We start from the raw sequence: 16,663 nt of genomic DNA on the forward strand, positions 1-16,663 counted from the left end.
AAATGATGATGTGGTATGTTAATGTAGCATAATAACATAAGCATATCGTTTTTTTACCTTCCACATTAACGTCACATAGATATAAAATAATAATAGATATTTTAATTATTAATAATTAATTATAAAAATTTATTTGATATAAAATAAAAATATAAAAAATTAATTAAATGTAATAAAAAATAAAAATTTATTTAAATTTTATAAAATAATTTAAAGACTTTTTGAGTATTATGCCTACTTTTATTTTCCTAGTAGCTGCAGTTGAGCAGTTTACACCGGGCCTGTTTGGGAGGGGCTTCTACCGAACCGGACCCTCAAATTTCCCCCAAATGCCCTTGAATCGGGCTTTGGCCCGAAAACCAGATACGGCTTTTGGGTGAGAAAACAAATCCATCTCAGTGAGAATCAAATTGCTATTTGGCCCAAAACCATATACGATTTCAAATTTCGCAATTATTACAGCAAGAACAGCGTGGATTCCAAGTGGAATAATTCATCCAGCGCCGCCCCCTCGGCCCATCAACTCTGACTCTGCTGTCCAAAACCCTCACAAAATCTCCTCCTCTGTTCTCTTTTCTTCCATTTCTCGCCATTTTCAGTCTCCCCTCCAAAAACCAGAGCCAAAAGATTCCCTGAGCCTCACACTCTCACTTCACAAATGTATTCATGTGCTCCGCATTTCGTTTCTTTGAAATTCTCTGGAATGTTTTCACCAAAGGTCGACGCACTTTTCTCCTTTCCTACTTAAACTCTCTGTTTGGCTGCGTTTGACAATTTAGGGCCAGCCAAACATAGAACATTTATATATAACTTTATAGAGTTAATAGATAATGAGTGATTTTTAATTTTATTTTTTTGTTTTTTTTTTGTATTCTATTTTGCAGATTATAAGCTCTATTTGTTCCTCGAAGGCGGATTTTAAAGTATTTGCAGCTGCATCGGATGTTAATGAGGCGTCCAGTTATATACCTGCAGCTCCTATTCTTATCCCTGACGGAGTGTGGAAGCAGGTCAGCCACTTGATTATTTGGTTATGAATTCTTTGTAATTTTCATTTTGACTTTAAATTTTCTATCAACGTTGGCTAATTAATTGTTTTCTCTGTTCCGGCTGCAATTACATAGATTCCGGGGGGTGTTACTGCTGCTAAGGGATTTAAAGCTGCGGGCTTGTATGGTGGATTACGCGCCAAAGGAGAAAAACCTGATCTTGCGCTTGTCACTTGCGACGTTGATGCCAATGTTGCAGGTGAAGTTTCGTTTGGTGGAAATTTGGAAAGCTTATTCTTTATTTAGTTACATTATCATACATTTCTTCTTTACAGTGTTTCTTTTTTTTTTTAATGAAGGTGAGTTGAGGGTTGATTTTCTGGCTATAAAATAACTTGTTTGGAATTTTATTCCCCAGGGGCATTTACTACCAATGTGGTTGCAGCAGCACCTGTGGTGTATTGCAAGAATGTGTTAAGTAGTACAAAAACGGTATGTCAGATTGGCTACCTAATTCATCCTCGTATAGGAGGGAAGATGTTCATGTAGATTTAGTCTTGAACTGAAGAAACAACTTGATTTTGAATTGCTTGCGTGGGAGATCATAGCTTTAGTCTTTTAGATGTTCTTTTGGTATGTATGTAGATATCTGCCCAGTTCAGTTATATATATGGTTTGATTTTCCAAGTTACATGGCTAATGACTAAATCATGTATCTTGTCAGGCGCGTGCCGTGTTAATAAATGCTGGTCAGGCCAATGCAGCAACGGTATGTCAAAGTAGCATTATTTTCTATTTGTTTAGTCTTTATCTGGATGCCATGTGCTTATAAAATAGTGAACCATTTCTTGGTGTAGTTTAAACATGGCAGAAAATGGAAAAGAATCAGTCTTTGACACTTTTCTTATTGTTTAAGCATTTGAGACATGCCAGATTGAATCAGGTTTTCCATGGCTAATTGACCTTTCAATGATGTTCAGGGTGATGCTGGTTACCAGGATGTGTTAGAGTGCGCAAATGCCCTTGCTACAGTATACAACTTTTAGAGCATAATGTTCCTTGTTATCATGGTGGTCTTGTACAGGCTGGATTCTTTTTCACTTTCTTTTACCATTTGCATTGCTGCAGATCCTTCAAATAAGGCCAGAGGAAGTGTTGATTGAATCCACTGGTGTGATTGGTCATAGAATAAAGAAGGTGCACATCGCTTTCTCTTTTTTACCTTGAACATGTACATCCTATTTATATGCTTAATTCGTATGCTGATCTATTATTGTTCCATTGAAGTGAATTGCTATTATATTTTTGGCCAGACTAATGTAATACCATCCATGATGCTCAATCTTAAGTTGATATTCAGTTGATAATGTCATATGCAGGAAGCGCTTTTGAGTTCACTCCCAAGACTAGTTAATTCACTATCACCGTCTATTCAAGGGTACTTATTATGCATATTCTTCTTTTTCTTCACTGCCCACCACTCTCTCTCTTTTTTGTTTTTTTCTTTTGGGTTTTGGAGGTGGGTGGGGGTGTGTGTGTGATGAGGGTGGGGTTTATTTACATGCTTCATAAGGGGCTAGATTCAGTTATTTTGATCCATGAAGTTATGCAATTATGATATTTTTCCATGGTTGGTAAATTACAAATAGCACTTGAGGTCTAACACTTAGTTGAGCAGGAATTCAATTATACATCTTTAAATGATAACGTAATTGGTCTTCTGTGTGGTTGTATATCAATTTTTGCTAAACTCTCTTGATCATATTTTGGCTGTGCAGGGGAGATTCTGCGGCAGTGGCAATCACCACAACGGACCTTGTTAGCAAGAGTGTGGCCATTGAATATGAGGTAAGTAACAATTTCAAAGGGTTATCAATTTAACACTATTTACCTCTTTGCTATTATTTAGTAATTGTTTCTTAGAAATCAATATCTTTTCCAATTTCGATGAGAGCATTATCTCAACTCTGTAGAACTTGAAGGCCTTTAAAGAATCAAGTCTTCTATAAATTGCATCTCAAAGCAAGCACAAGTGTCCTTGAATAAATAATTATTTCTCAGGTTCGAGGGACAAGTGTAAGAGTTGGGGGAATGGCAAAAGGTTCTGGGATGATTCACCCAAACATGGCAACCATGCTCGGTGTATGTTTTTCAAATGTATCCGACCTTTCTAAAGCATGTAACTCCAATTATATTCTCAAGGCTGATAACTCTTTCAGGTAATAACAACTGATGCCCTTGTTGAAAGTGATGTCTGGAGAAAGATGGTTCAGGTTGCTGTAAGCCGCAGTTTCAACCAAATCACTGTATGTAATTTCAATTAGGTGGCATCTTAGTTGAATGGACCCCTTTTCGTGCATGACATGGTCTAATTGGTCTCTACTTTGTCTTTAGCAAGTTCGTTTATTGCTTTGCTATAGGTTGATGGAGATACCAGTACCAATGATACTGTCATTGCTTTTGCCAGTGGACTATCTGGATCAAATTGGATCACTTCTATGAACAGTTACGAGGCTTTACTTCTTCAAACAGGTCTTGATGCAGTAAGTTTGGCCGATTGAGCTTTTCCTTCATCCTATCCAGTTTAAATTAGGCTTCTTAATTGCTGAATAAATTAGTATCGTTTCTGCACATCCCTATTTGCTCTGAGATAAGCAGTCTAAGTGGCATGATCTTGTCCTAAATGAAAATTTTGTTTCATTGATTGGGATATTTATCCTGCTGAGAGTCTTAGTTCCTTTCCACTTATGTAAAAGACTTGATCCATAGTTGTTTGGGATATTTTCTTATTTGTCTATGCTGACACAAATATCCACGTTTATTGGTGCCGCAAGCTCCTAGACTTTGGTTAAATCTTTGGGATGATTGCACTTGGGTTAGCCTTTTTACTTAAAACCAGTGTTGGAATGAATTTGCCTGAAGTTTTAAAGTATCTCTTCTCAGGTAATGCAAGGTCTTGCCAAGTCAATAGCTTGGGATGGAGAAGGAGCAACATGCCTAATTGAGGTCAGCATTCTTCAATTTTTTCCTTTCCTCTTGTTTTGGTCACTAGAAAGATCTTTTTTTACTGAATGAACCAAGTTGAATAGCATACACCTGCCTACAGCTCAAGAAGACCCCTGATATTAAGCCTTTTTAACTAATAACTTGTTCTGATATTAGGGAGTAATTCATTTGAATTGTAGGCTGCAAAAATCTCTTGGGTGGTCTTTTTGTTTTTGTTTATTATGGAGGTTCTTGAATATGTTTAACCAACACTAACCTAGATATGCAGGTCACAGTAACTGGTGCAGAAGGAGAGGCTGAAGCAGGAAAGATTGCACGCTCAGTGGCTGCTTCTTCACTTGTCAAGGCATGAAATTTGAACATAAAATCTATCTAATGGTTAATCTTAGCATTGTCTAATACAAATAATGATATCAGGCTGCAGTCTATGGGAGAGACCCAAACTGGGGACGTATAGCTGCAGCTGCTGGCTACTCAGGGATTTCTTTTGACCCAAACAACCTCCAGATACTGCTCGGAGATATTATGCTCATGGATGGTGGGCAACCACTTGCATTCGATAGGTAAGAAGTTTGCTCATGGCTTCTGTCTGTCCCTCCTGACGATGCAGAAAACATAAGATACATGCTAGAAAGAAAACAGTCACAGCAAAGATTTTGAATTAAATTGTGAAACCACATATACAGCATTCACCTAGCTAGTGCCTTTTATGTCCCATTGGTAAAAAAACCTGATTAGATCTTCAGTATGGTTAAGGAGCAATTAGAGTTATTTAGAGCGTTGGGAAGTGACCCTGTGAATAAATTCAAAGCCCGTTATATCCAGCACCTTTTTATTCTTGTCCAACCTAATTTAATTGCCCTTTATAATTTCAGGGTGGCAGCCAGCAACTATCTCATTAACGCTGGTGAGACACATGGAACAGTGGAAATTAAAATCACTGTTGGTAAGTTTTTCCCAAATTTGAGTCACAGCATGCCCTTGAACTGGCAAATGTCAGTCTCTCAGGATTCTAATGTATTTGATGATTGGCCTGCAACAGGTAACGGACCAGGATATGGTAAAGCATGGGGATGTGATTTGAGTTACGACTATGTCAAGATAAATGCAGAATACACAACATAAAAGGCATTGTTGCATTGAAAGTGACAATGTCCTGTTCGGATGCTCTAGATTGTTCATCATGTATGACATGGAAATGTTGTCAGTTCAGAAACTAATAAAATAATACGCAGAAAACTCCATTGCATCTCGCCATTCTTCTCATCAAAGAGGCACAAATAATACTCTATTTACAAAGCTAATGACGGTACAGGTGCTGCCTTCTACACAGTGTAAACAGCACATTAACAAAACTTTTCAAACCCACACCATAATCAAAATCCATTGCATAATTCTCCATTGTAATTGTTCAAAATATCCATAATAGAGAAAACAGAAACGAGCTTATTTATCTACATGGATTGTTAAAGCAACGGCTTTTCTCCATGATGTGAAAAGAGATGTATCATAGAGCCTCTGCCACGGAGTAGTGCATCCTAGTGGGTGATTCTTTTAGAAAACTGCTCCCGCAATAGGGGTCTGGTTTGCCGACGGTAAAACCATCAAGTTCACCTGAGGTGTTGACTACTCTACCCTGAACCTCCTGTGGTTTATAAATCCTATCAGCATTCCCGCCACCTCTGCGAAATTGTTTGTTGTCTTTACCACCACTACCACGTGAGTTGTTACCCTTCTGCCCTTTCTTTCCATTTTTCTTCTTGTCATTGTTCTTCTTCAACTTCTGCTGCTTCTTGCCTCTAACTGTGTGCAATACTGACGTTGGTGGAGGATCATACACATCAGGGGCCCATGTCACACTCAGCTTCTTTGGCGATAATCCCTGTTTCTCACGGCTACCTTTAAGGGCAGACACTAGCTTCAAGGGAGTCTGATAATGGTAAATGTTGGTGAGAATGAAGGAATAAGAAAAGGAGCAAGGAACCCTATGGATCTCTTCACAAGATGACCTTGAGAGTGCTTACAACAACAGGCTAGGGAAATTTAAAACAAATCAAAGTCCTAACTAAAGATTCTTAGAATAGAAGAAATTAAGAGTAGCAAAAGACACTTACAGGCAAAGAAATTGAGCGGGAGTAAGGTGACTGCACTGTATCCTCTGTGAATATTCGCCGCAATGCAGTTTCAAGTTCATCATCATCTTCAGGAGGAGACACAGCAGAAGAAAATGATGCACACTTGCCTAAACACTTTTGAGGAGGTTTGCTTTGATGTCCTTGCTCAAGTAAGTTTTCCACATCACTCGTATCATCCCCATCATTATCATCTTCATTCAAACAAGCATGAAGTATTGCCTGCTTTATGTCACTGAGATCATCTACCTCTCGAGAACCCAATACTTCCATTCGCAATACCGGTGACTACAAAGAATCCTAGCTGCCAAAGAAAAAAAAAAACCCAAAAACAAAAGGACAAATCATCATTCTCATAACTGTAAACTTTTAATCATAAACCTCAACAGGTAGAGCAGAAGAAAATGAAACCTATATCAAAACTCATTACTATGATAGTTAGTAAAAAGTGGAGCATGAATCCATCAATAGTCTTTGAAGAGAAAAAACTTATAGGCAGATAAAAGGTTCTTTACCTAGTTTAGAAGCTAATACTAAATTGTATCCCAATCAAGCTGCATGATTTCATATAACTAAGAACTTAAGCTTGAAACATTATAACCAAATAAAAGAGACAAGCAAAAAATATTCTGGGATTCCTTCTTTGACAAGTAATATTCAAAGAAATGTAGCCAACAAATTCAAACATTTACAATATTTCCATAAAATGGTGCAAACTATTACAAAACTAAATCAGGAAAGCGAGAAATCAGTTTAATAGGGGATAAAACACTAATTGCTTTGCATAATAAGCAAAATTTCCAACCAGATATCAGCTAGATACAGATTCATCACACGTGCGGATAGAACGTGCAAAATGGATAAGGATATACCTTCTTAAGAGTTAAGACAGCTGCAATCAATTCAAAACCTTAAAACCTCCGAAAATGGCGACCTGAGTTGACGATCGAACCCTAAAACCTCCGATTTTCTGAACAAGACCAGAGTCCTTCGTCTAGTAGCGGAATAACCTCGGAAAGATCAGAAGAATCTAGAAGAAGACGGAGAACAGAGAGGAAAAGGAGAGACAAGAAAGGGGGGAAAGTTACTTCAACAAAATTAATGTGAAATGTTAACTAAGATTACCACGCCGATCACTCTTTTCCAGATGTTTCAAACGATGGGAACAAGAACCAGCATGAAATGGGGTCAAAGAAGGGATCAAGGGAAGCAAAATCGATTCAAAGGGTAACGAAGGCATATTAACTTTTTATGCTCTTCGAAACCCCTAATTATCTACCAGTAAAACCCCTATTTTGCTCTTTTCTTTAATGACCCGATCGAGATTTGGGCGAAGAAAAAAACAAAACCCTAAAAAAAGATTAGGTAGAAGAAGGTGAAGGAAAATGAGATCAGCGGACGGGGAGATTGGCTGGAGGAAGACGAGATGTTGTACTCTATATTGTAGGGAGGGGAAAGAATCTTGTGAGTCAATGGATATTGGCGGTATTTGAAACCAAATCAGGAGCGTACACGTTTCAATCATGGACTGTTCATTTTACGAGTCTGACTCACGTATTTTTGTTTGCTCACTTTTTATTTGGGTTGGCTTCGGCTTTTGGGTTAGTGGTTTGGCCCACACACGCTTGCTCATATTTTATTTTATTTTTTTACCAACTTACTAAATATATTTAATTTTAAAGTATTAACAAAATGGGATCTTTTTATTTTCGTTGTTACTAAATAAATAAAGGTTTAAGTAATGTATGTATTTGCTACTTAATATCCTTATTCTTTTATTATACTTCAACCAACTTTATCATTTGATTATACTGACACTTAATAATCGTTAAATTTAATATTAATTGATTGTTTGTGAGTCTTACTTTAGCCTTAATTGATACTATCTAATATGATCAGATAATAATTGATGTGGTTGAATGATATCGGACATGGATTTGGGTGATATAATTACATTATTAAATCATATGCTACGTGAATGAAAAATGTTCGTTGATATTTTTTTTTTTATGATTAAAGACTTGTATGAATACAAAGTAAAATATAAGAATTTGTTTAGATATAATAAAAAAATAAAAACTTAGTTATATATTTAGTTAGAATTTAAATATTTTTTATTCTTTCAGCTATAAATGAAAAGTTTTCATATGAAAAAGGTTACTTGCTGATGTCCACTGCAAATAAAATTATTGAATTAGATGTACCAATATTTAATATAATAGTGCTATCTTTTAGTGTGTTGGTTGAGAAAATATTGAATCCTTTAAACTTTCAAATAAAAATGATTTTTTATTTATATTTATAATTGGGATCCATTTGAACTTAAACTAAACTTTACGGATAACGAGCTCAAGTTTTCAGTTCAATAAACATATTTATTAGGGGAATAAAAGTTATTAATTATAGACTCAAGACCCATCTTATCTTTTATTAATATGAAGATCTGTGACATATTACTTTCAATTGTACAACACTCTCATTGCATTAACTATTTTACCTATAAAAAAAAAGATTCACTTTGTTCCGAATCTATCTTGATTTTGGTATCTCTCATAGGCATAGGTGAACCCACCTTAGAGAGAGTGGTGTCATAACCTTAGCAAAAATTTTTACTTTTTATACAACTTTTTTATAAAGTTTTATTAAGCTTTATGTAGTTAATAATACTAATGAGTCTACTAATTTTTTTGTAATTTTGTAAGGAATGGGTTTAAAGATTCCAAGTCAAAGTAAACTTATTAAAAAATAATTTATATATTAATAATTAAATATTACATGAAAAGATAAAAAAATTCTTCTATAGTTTAAGATTTTATTAAATAAGTCAAAGACCTAAACTATTCTCTTTCCCCATTTTACTCTCGAGACTTGTAGCGACGGTTTTTCTTCTTGGTTCTTGGTTATGTTTTCCACTCTCCTTATTCAAAAATTCAAGTCTTATATCGAATAAGTAACAAATAAATGAATGATTACTTAGTGACATAATATTGAAAACAATATATTTGATAATGTTTTTACTGATATTATTATACATCGTTTTCAAAATATGAAAAATCATAATAGACAATTATAATTATTTTAAATATTTTTACTTATATTAAATAAATATACTAAATTTACATTTTTTTTAATTTAATGTTAAATTTTTTAGTTTATAAATTTTAATATATTTATATTTTTTAATTATGACACTAAATTTTTTTTTAATCTACCCTACTCATCGTATCTCACATATATAGAATTAAATAAACTCTAATATAACTTATCCACACTTTCAACTTAAAAAATATTTTTATTACATCGAGAAAAACTCAAATTTATAATTACACATGTCCCTTAAAATGGGTTTACTCTCAAATAGGTTAAGTTTGCGATTCTGAATGGGTTCAACTAGGCCCATGAATAAGTTTCTATGAACAAAAATTATGAGCCGTTGATCTTGAATACTTGATTTCAACCATATTTAAATGACGTGGCTCCTTGCTTTGGATGCCAATGAGTAAATGACGGTTGCAGGCCAAGATTTTTAAGGTTGCCAATAATATGTCGACACCTGTTTAACTCTGCGGTGGGGTCCACTATTAAAAACTTATCCAATCCATCCACCTGTTTTTCGCCCCCCTTCTTACCCAAAAATCTTTGTCTATATCCACCGTTTCATTTTTTTTAATAGAAAAAAATGGAAAAGGCCAAAAAAAATAATGCGGCAGTCTGATTGGGCCCGTTCTGTTTCACGAGGATCCTCAAAGAAGTACTTGTTCACCGTCGATTAAACAACCTATCGAACGGCTTCAAACCTTTAAGTCCGTCAGCCGATTGTCTCCCTGTTTCTGACCCAATTCCATATAAATCACACCTCCTTCTAACACAAACAAAAATCCCTGAATTTTTTTGTTGTGAAAAAGAAATTAACTGCAAGAATTCATTTTTCCTCTAATTCTCAAATTTTTTGAGTGATGGATGCCGGAGCGAAAGTGAAGAAAGGAGCCGGAGGAAGGAAAGGAGGCGGTCCGAAGAAGAAACCGGTTTCTCGCTCTGTAAAGGCCGGGTTGCAATTTCCGGTCGGCAGGATCGGTCGTTACTTGAAGAAAGGCCGTTACTCTCAGCGCGTGGGGACCGGTGCTCCCGTTTACCTTGCTGCTGTTCTCGAGTACCTTGCTGCTGAGGTAATTTCACCTTTCCATTGTTCTTTTCTTTCTTTTCTTCAATTTATTTGTTTGGCATTTTCAGGGTTTTTGCGTGAAATTTTGTGTTTTTATCTTGAATCTGAACCCCCCCCCCCCCCCCCCCCCCCCCCCCCCTTTTTTTGTAATGTTTGAGATGTGTTGTTTTTTGCTTCACTATTTAGGGTTTGCCAGGTTAGTGAGGAATTGGTAAAGAAAAAAAAAGGGGGAATTTATGCTTGAATTAACTTGTTAATATCTTTATAGCTTTTCTTGGAAGTAAAATGGGGAACTTTTATGGTTCAAATAGTAAAACAGAGCTAAAGGGCAGTAATTAGGTTTAGAAAGTAGGAATTTGCTTTTAATTCTGTAAGAAATGATCGTAATTGAATTTGGGGTTACCTTTTTATCTTTTAAGGTTTCTTTTGGTTGGTGAATTTACGGTTTTAGATACCCTTAAGTACATTGCTAAATCTGTTTCTGGTCTTTATTGGTTTTGTGTTTTTAAAGGTTCTGGAGTTGGCTGGTAATGCTGCGAGAGACAACAAGAAGAATAGAATCATTCCGAGGCATGTTCTTTTGGCTGTAAGGAATGATGAGGAACTTGGGAAGCTTTTGGCTGGTGTGACCATTGCTCACGGTGGAGTCTTACCCAACATTAACCCAGTTCTTCTGCCAAAGAAAAATGACAAGGCGCCAAAGGAACCTAAGTCGCCATCGAAGGCTACAAAGTCTCCAAAGAAGTCACCTAAGAAGGCTTAGTTTAGTCTAGTCTTTGCTTCTTATTTCTCTTGTCTATGTAGCTTCCTTTGTGAGCTTTCCTTGTAACAAAAATGTGGATGTTGGTAGGAATTTAGGACCATTGTACTTCTAATTGTCTGTGTTGTGTAGAACATCCTATGTTTGGAATGAATCAAATGAAATTTCCATGATCAAATTCTGTTTTTATGCTACAAGTTTGTTATACTCCAGTACTTTGTTTATTAAGTTGTGTTCTGTTTGTGTTCTTGCTCTTGATTTGATGGCTGAATTTGCCACCATTTATGGTGAAAAAACCTTGTAAATTTAGCAGTGTAAGACTAAGCTATCAATTTTCAGTGACGTTTGTTGCCTGATGATAGTTAAAGTTATTTTTGCAAAAGACACAAACCACTTGCTTGAAAATGGGATTAAACTGTCAAACTCTATATCCATCATTGTCATATAAAAGGTTGAAACAATCTTAAAAGGATTTGATTTGAGTCTTCAACCTACAACACCACCTGCACTGCTTCAACATTCTGCTAACTTGGTACTATATTAAAGTATTATTACTGTAAGCCTTAGTTTCTTTGCTCCAACACTTCTGTTTGGTAGGAAAATTAGTGGGAGAAAGGTGTGGACGGGAAAAAAAAATGAATGAAATTGATATTTGGTCCTTGTAATGAACTACAGAAATGTTTGAAATGGTGCAAATGCAAATTCACCATTTTCTTCTTACCAAATAAGACGAAATAGTTTTGCCCTCTATTTTATTACCTTTATGTAATTTGTTGAACTATAAGCTGGTAAGAGCTGAACATGTTAACAAGTAAAAGGTCTTTGGTATGAATACAAGTGTTTAGGTTGAATTGGTAGGAGGAAAATGTTTGAAACTTGCTTCCCATTCACTTCATGCCTGTTTTGACCTGACCTTGGACATCCCCTTCGATACGTTTCCCTCCTCTCAAATTTTTTATTTACTTTTATTCCTATGATAGACTTAGAACCCTATAAACTTTATACCTTGATTCTTCTTCAATCGATCTCCCTTACCCTGTCCTGTGCTTCCTTTGCAATTCGACCCAGGATTTTCCAACCAAATCTGTCAAAGATTACCTTATTTTGCTTACCAGAGAAAAATTACTCTAAGGCTTTCGCCAAATGCACATCAACTTCACAATCCGAACTCAAAAATGTGATGAAACTCATCCATCTCATTCGAACTCTTAATTTCCCATTTAATCTCCAAATCCAAGAAGCAAATAAGTAAAATCATGATGCTAAACCCAAGCATATATTCTTGGAAAAAATAAATATAGAACCAATTTGGATTTCCATTTATCTGTTCATTACAACTAAACTTCAGTACATTAAAAGCATAGAAAATGGTAAGAAAAAAACTAATATCCGAAACCGGAGATACTGATCGGATCCCAATCTCAAGCAAAATTGAAAGAAATCTAAGAACTGGTAAACTTGGTAACCGCCTTGGTTCCTTCAGAGACAGCGTGTTTGGCCAGTTCACCAGGCAAAACCAATCTCACCGCCGTCTGGATCTCCCTTGATGTAATGGTCGGCTTCTTGTTATACCTAGCCAATCTGGAAGCCTCCTGAGCCAGTTTCTCGAAGATGTCATTGATGAAACTGTTCATAATCCCCATGGCTTTGCTTGAGATCCCGATGTCAGGGTGAACCTGTTTCAAGACCTTGAAGATGTAAATCTTGTAAGTCTCGGTGCTCTTCTTAATCCTCTTCTTCTTCTTATCGCCGCCTTCTTTTGAGATCTTCTTCTCGGCCTTCGGCCTCTTCTCTGCCGATGCTGGGGCCTTCTCCGCCACTGGCTTTTTCTCGGCGGGCTTCTTCTCGGCCTTTGGTGCCATTGGTAATGCAGATGAGATGAGAACTGTAGCTTTGGAGAATGAGAAGAATCGTGCGAGAGCAAATTGAGGGAGTTCGGTTGGGGTACGTAGGGCGACGGGGTTGTTTATATAGAGAGGTGAGATAGAATTTGATTGGTTGATTGTGTTTCACGCGGATTGATGACGTGGCGTTGTTTGAGTCGGTTAGATGATAGGCGCCGTGAGGGGGGGACAGATTTGGATAGTTCAGATAATATTATTAAATGAGGAAAGTGGATAAAGAATGGGCTTTGGATTTGGACTCCCTTCCAAAACTTGCAAATTTGTTATAAGTCGTCATGGCTTATTCAAATGGGGCATTAGTCTCAATCTTTGGGCTTTGTTTGGGTTCCTTTTATCCCAAATTAGGGATGAAAGAGAATTTTATAATTCGGTATCCTGTATTATCCAATTAATTAATTAAGATTAGAACATTTCGTAATCAGATTAAGATAGTGATTTTATAGTACTCATTTTCCTTATTCGATTATAAATAGTGATTTTTAATAAAAATTTTGATATCATATATATTGTTTATAAATTGTTTATAATTAATATAATGCTTACTTAAATTCATTAATTATTCTAAATATGATTTTCAATTTTTATATAATTTTTTAAATATTTATTAATAATATACATAAAAATTGATTATAGATTTATTTTAATCAACGAATACAAATTTGAGTAATAATTTCAAAATTTGATAAAATATTTATAGAGTTTCAATACCTTATTGAATAATAAAGCTCTCTATCCGTTGACATCCTAATGCGAAATTTTGTGAAACATTGCATACATCCGATTTATTGGACGCCAAATGTGCTTATCTTTTAGGCCGAAAATAATTAGTATATTGAGAATGGCAGTTAGAGAGATTACCAGATAATTTATTCATTGGATATAATTATAACCTAGGCAACGGCAGATGAGAATAGTAGAACCCAGAGAATCAGGCTTCTCTCAAAAGCCATGGGAATCACATGATGGCGCATTCAGAAACCGAAGAGACAACCCCATGATTGGGTAAATCCTACAGGATTCACAGTTTCATAAGTACAAAACAACACAATTTCAGCAAACCTTTAAATCATATTCCTCTTAACCCTCACTAACATCATGCAAGGGGAGGGGGGAGAGAGATAAAATTGGATGTATATATAGCCAATATAAAAGAGCACTGCCACCAACTGAGACCATGTTATTGCCACACTTACACAAGCACAAACTGTAAGCAACAGGTTGATGCATACAGATTTTCAACTCATAAACTGAAAAAACCTGCTTGAACAAAATCATGTCTAATCTTACAAAACAAACAACTTCTATTGTATTGGAATTTCATACACTAAAACCCTAGAAGAAACCAAGAGAATCCCTGAGCCGCTTAGTAGTATGCATGATACGAAACAAAAGCCTCAATCTCTCACCAAATGATATACTGGGTGACGGCCTCTCTCTTTGCAAACCCGGAAAGTCCCATGTGAACTTCCAATCTAAAACCTGTCAATTTCAGAAGGTACAGACATGAATTATATTAAACACCAATCCACCGAAAATCACTACTAAAATAATTATCCAAGGACTAATATAGGAATCTAGAGTAATTTCATGAGATCAACACAATAAGTTACAACAAAGCACTCAAATGTGAGCAAAAATCTGAAGTGGAATCTAAATAACCCCAGGCATTTTACTCCCGTAAAAGAATTTTGTTTTTCCTTAATTTGTTGTTTTTTGATAGTCCTGTCTCTGAGATCTAATCATTTAAATATTTGAGGATATCAAGGTACTGTGAGTACAGAGGTAGTTTTAAACCCATCTAGAATACAATAACGTAGCTCAAACATCAGAACGACTTTGCCTTTATTCACATACAAAAACACTGGTTTCTTTCTAGCATCTCTTGTATCCTGTACAGCTATTAGATCACCAAAATATAAAATAATGCATCAGATAACACCCATACACTCAACAGTTCATGCTAATTCATTGTTCCCTGAGCATGAAAAACCACCAAAATCAATGTCCCAATTGTTTGCTACTCAACTCAGATGACTCTCATTAAACTTCTATGTGTCTGATGGCATATCAGCCACACTTCTATTGCCAATTGCAGCTTGAAAAATGTAGTGCTATAACTGTTAGGCATGAAACAAACATGATGACACATCAGACACGCCTCCATTGCCAATACCAGCATAAAAAAGGTTGTGCTATAATTATCGGATATGAAACAAACATGATGGCATAGCAGGCACACCTACATTGGCAATACCAGCATGAAAAAAGTTCAATTACCATTGCAAGTCGTTGATATCTTTACATAACTGCCAGCATACCACACTCACAACTACTAGCAGCAAAAATCATTGCCAGGAATTTGTTACAATTACATCAATTCGAAAACTAATAGTTAACATAAGCCATTTTGAAGACCGCACTTCTAACAGCAGTATTTATCACTTTGCAATCACCTTATCTTACATTTCTATTATTTTTCTACAACATTTAAACATCAAGGACACATTTTAACTAAACAATAAGAATGTATGAGAAAGTTGATTAAAGCTTGATTTTCACATAAACAAAGACGAAAAACCAGAAGCAAAAGAACCAAATATTTCCAATTTCACTGTCAATTTTCAAACCGCCAAAATAACAGACTTCAACACCTCAGAAATAGCAAACAAAGGCCAATGAGAGTTTTATATAAACCTTGGAGAACCGGCACTGATATTCCTATGAAGAATCCGACCCCCACCCGACTCACCACCTCCATCAATCAACTCCCTCAATCCCAAATTCCCAACTTTCTCCTCCTCCTCCTCTTCCGCCTCCTCTTCTTTCTCTTTCTCATCACGTGCCACGCGCGGTTTCCCCTGCAATCTCTCAAAGTAATTCCCGTAGATATATTCAGGCGTATATCCATTTTCTTCATCAAACAACATTATATGCCCATGCCACTCCCAAACCCGATAATCCGATTCTTTCTCTTCGTGAAAAGTGATGCAAATATGGTGCTCGTTGATGGTAACGGCTTGACCTGAGTTTGGTTTCAAGGGGTCGGTTTTCCCTAATAGGATGATCCGGATAATTTCCTTTTCAAGCTTGGATTCCTCTTTGGCGAGTTGGGTTTTGCTGTTATCCTCGGAGTCACAGTCGGACACATTGGCGGAGTCGAGAAGCAGGTCTTCGAGGGATTGGGTGAGAAAAGGGTTGTTGTTTGGGGGACGGATTTGGAGTCTTCCCATTAGGGTTTGGAGGAGGAGGTTGTCGAGGTTGGTGGTGTTGGTTAATGAGCTCATCGTTCCTCTTTCTCTTCGTTTGACTGAGAAAGGGTCGGATTAGGGTTTAGGCAGGGGAAGAGAGGGAGAGGGTTTTGGGTTTTTTTGGGCTGAGAGGGGGGAAAGGGGTTTTGAGGAATTGGCACGAGTTCTTTCGTTTGCTGGTAATTCAGGATTGAATGGGATTTGTCCAAGTATGGAGGTCCAGTGGGACACGTGTCTAGTTGATAGATATCAGTGTTTAATTTCCCTTTTTATTTTGCTTTTTTTTTCTTGGAAATGAAAATGGAACTAATTGCTTGCATTTGCCTATTGGGGGATGTTCCTAAAACAATTCGATCAAAAATCAAACCCGTATATTATTATTTCAAGACAATTTTACATTATTATAAAGGATTTATATTCAATATAATGTCAAATTTTATACATTACCTAATAAATCAAGTA

At 36.2% G+C, this 16,663-nt stretch overlaps 5 protein-coding genes across 5 annotated transcripts; 2 read left to right on the forward strand and 3 right to left on the reverse strand.

Annotated features, from left to right (window-relative positions):
• Positions 1 to 520: 520 nt before the first annotated feature.
• LOC18597807 (arginine biosynthesis protein ArgJ family) lies at positions 521 to 5,247 on the forward strand. The gene is made up of 17 exons (XM_007027034.3): positions 521 to 718; positions 885 to 1,010; positions 1,125 to 1,248; positions 1,408 to 1,481; positions 1,714 to 1,758; positions 1,970 to 2,020; positions 2,118 to 2,186; positions 2,369 to 2,427; positions 2,768 to 2,837; positions 3,051 to 3,131; positions 3,209 to 3,295; positions 3,410 to 3,532; positions 3,933 to 3,995; positions 4,264 to 4,341; positions 4,413 to 4,558; positions 4,871 to 4,941; positions 5,038 to 5,247. Exons 1-17 carry the CDS (start codon positions 659 to 661, stop codon positions 5,118 to 5,120), a joined length of 1,410 nt encoding a protein of 469 aa, XP_007027096.3. The 5' UTR covers positions 521 to 658; the 3' UTR covers positions 5,121 to 5,247.
• LOC18597808 (uncharacterized) lies at positions 5,221 to 7,325 on the reverse strand. Its single transcript, XM_007027035.3, has 3 exons — positions 7,000 to 7,325; positions 6,110 to 6,431; positions 5,221 to 5,925 (listed from the first exon to the last, which is right to left on the reverse strand). The coding sequence occupies exons 2-3, from the start codon at positions 6,398 to 6,400 to the stop codon at positions 5,503 to 5,505; spliced, it is 714 nt and encodes a 237-aa protein (XP_007027097.1). The 5' UTR covers positions 6,401 to 6,431; positions 7,000 to 7,325; the 3' UTR covers positions 5,221 to 5,502.
• A 2,654-nt stretch (positions 7,326 to 9,979) lies between these two features.
• LOC18597809 (histone H2A.2) lies at positions 9,980 to 11,227 on the forward strand. The gene is made up of 2 exons (XM_007027036.3): positions 9,980 to 10,293; positions 10,801 to 11,227. The coding sequence occupies exons 1-2, from the start codon at positions 10,084 to 10,086 to the stop codon at positions 11,050 to 11,052; spliced, it is 462 nt and encodes a 153-aa protein (XP_007027098.1). The 5' UTR covers positions 9,980 to 10,083; the 3' UTR covers positions 11,053 to 11,227.
• A 1,099-nt stretch (positions 11,228 to 12,326) lies between these two features.
• On the reverse strand, positions 12,327 to 13,012 carry LOC18597810 (histone H2B.9). The gene has a single exon (XM_007027037.3). The coding sequence runs from the start codon at positions 12,909 to 12,911 to the stop codon at positions 12,492 to 12,494; it is 420 nt and encodes a 139-aa protein (XP_007027099.2). The 5' UTR covers positions 12,912 to 13,012; the 3' UTR covers positions 12,327 to 12,491.
• A 1,098-nt stretch (positions 13,013 to 14,110) lies between these two features.
• LOC18597811 (uncharacterized) lies at positions 14,111 to 16,382 on the reverse strand. The gene is made up of 2 exons (XM_007027038.3): positions 15,648 to 16,382; positions 14,111 to 14,432 (listed from the first exon to the last, which is right to left on the reverse strand). The coding sequence occupies exons 1-2, from the start codon at positions 16,235 to 16,237 to the stop codon at positions 14,426 to 14,428; spliced, it is 597 nt and encodes a 198-aa protein (XP_007027100.3). The 5' UTR covers positions 16,238 to 16,382; the 3' UTR covers positions 14,111 to 14,425.
• Between the last annotated feature and the right edge of the window lie 281 nt (positions 16,383 to 16,663).

This window comes from Theobroma cacao, chromosome 5 (genome assembly GCF_053813885.1).
Source record: "Theobroma cacao isolate CCN51 chromosome 5, ASM5381388v1, whole genome shotgun sequence".
NCBI lineage: Eukaryota > Viridiplantae > Streptophyta > Magnoliopsida > Malvales > Malvaceae > Theobroma > Theobroma cacao.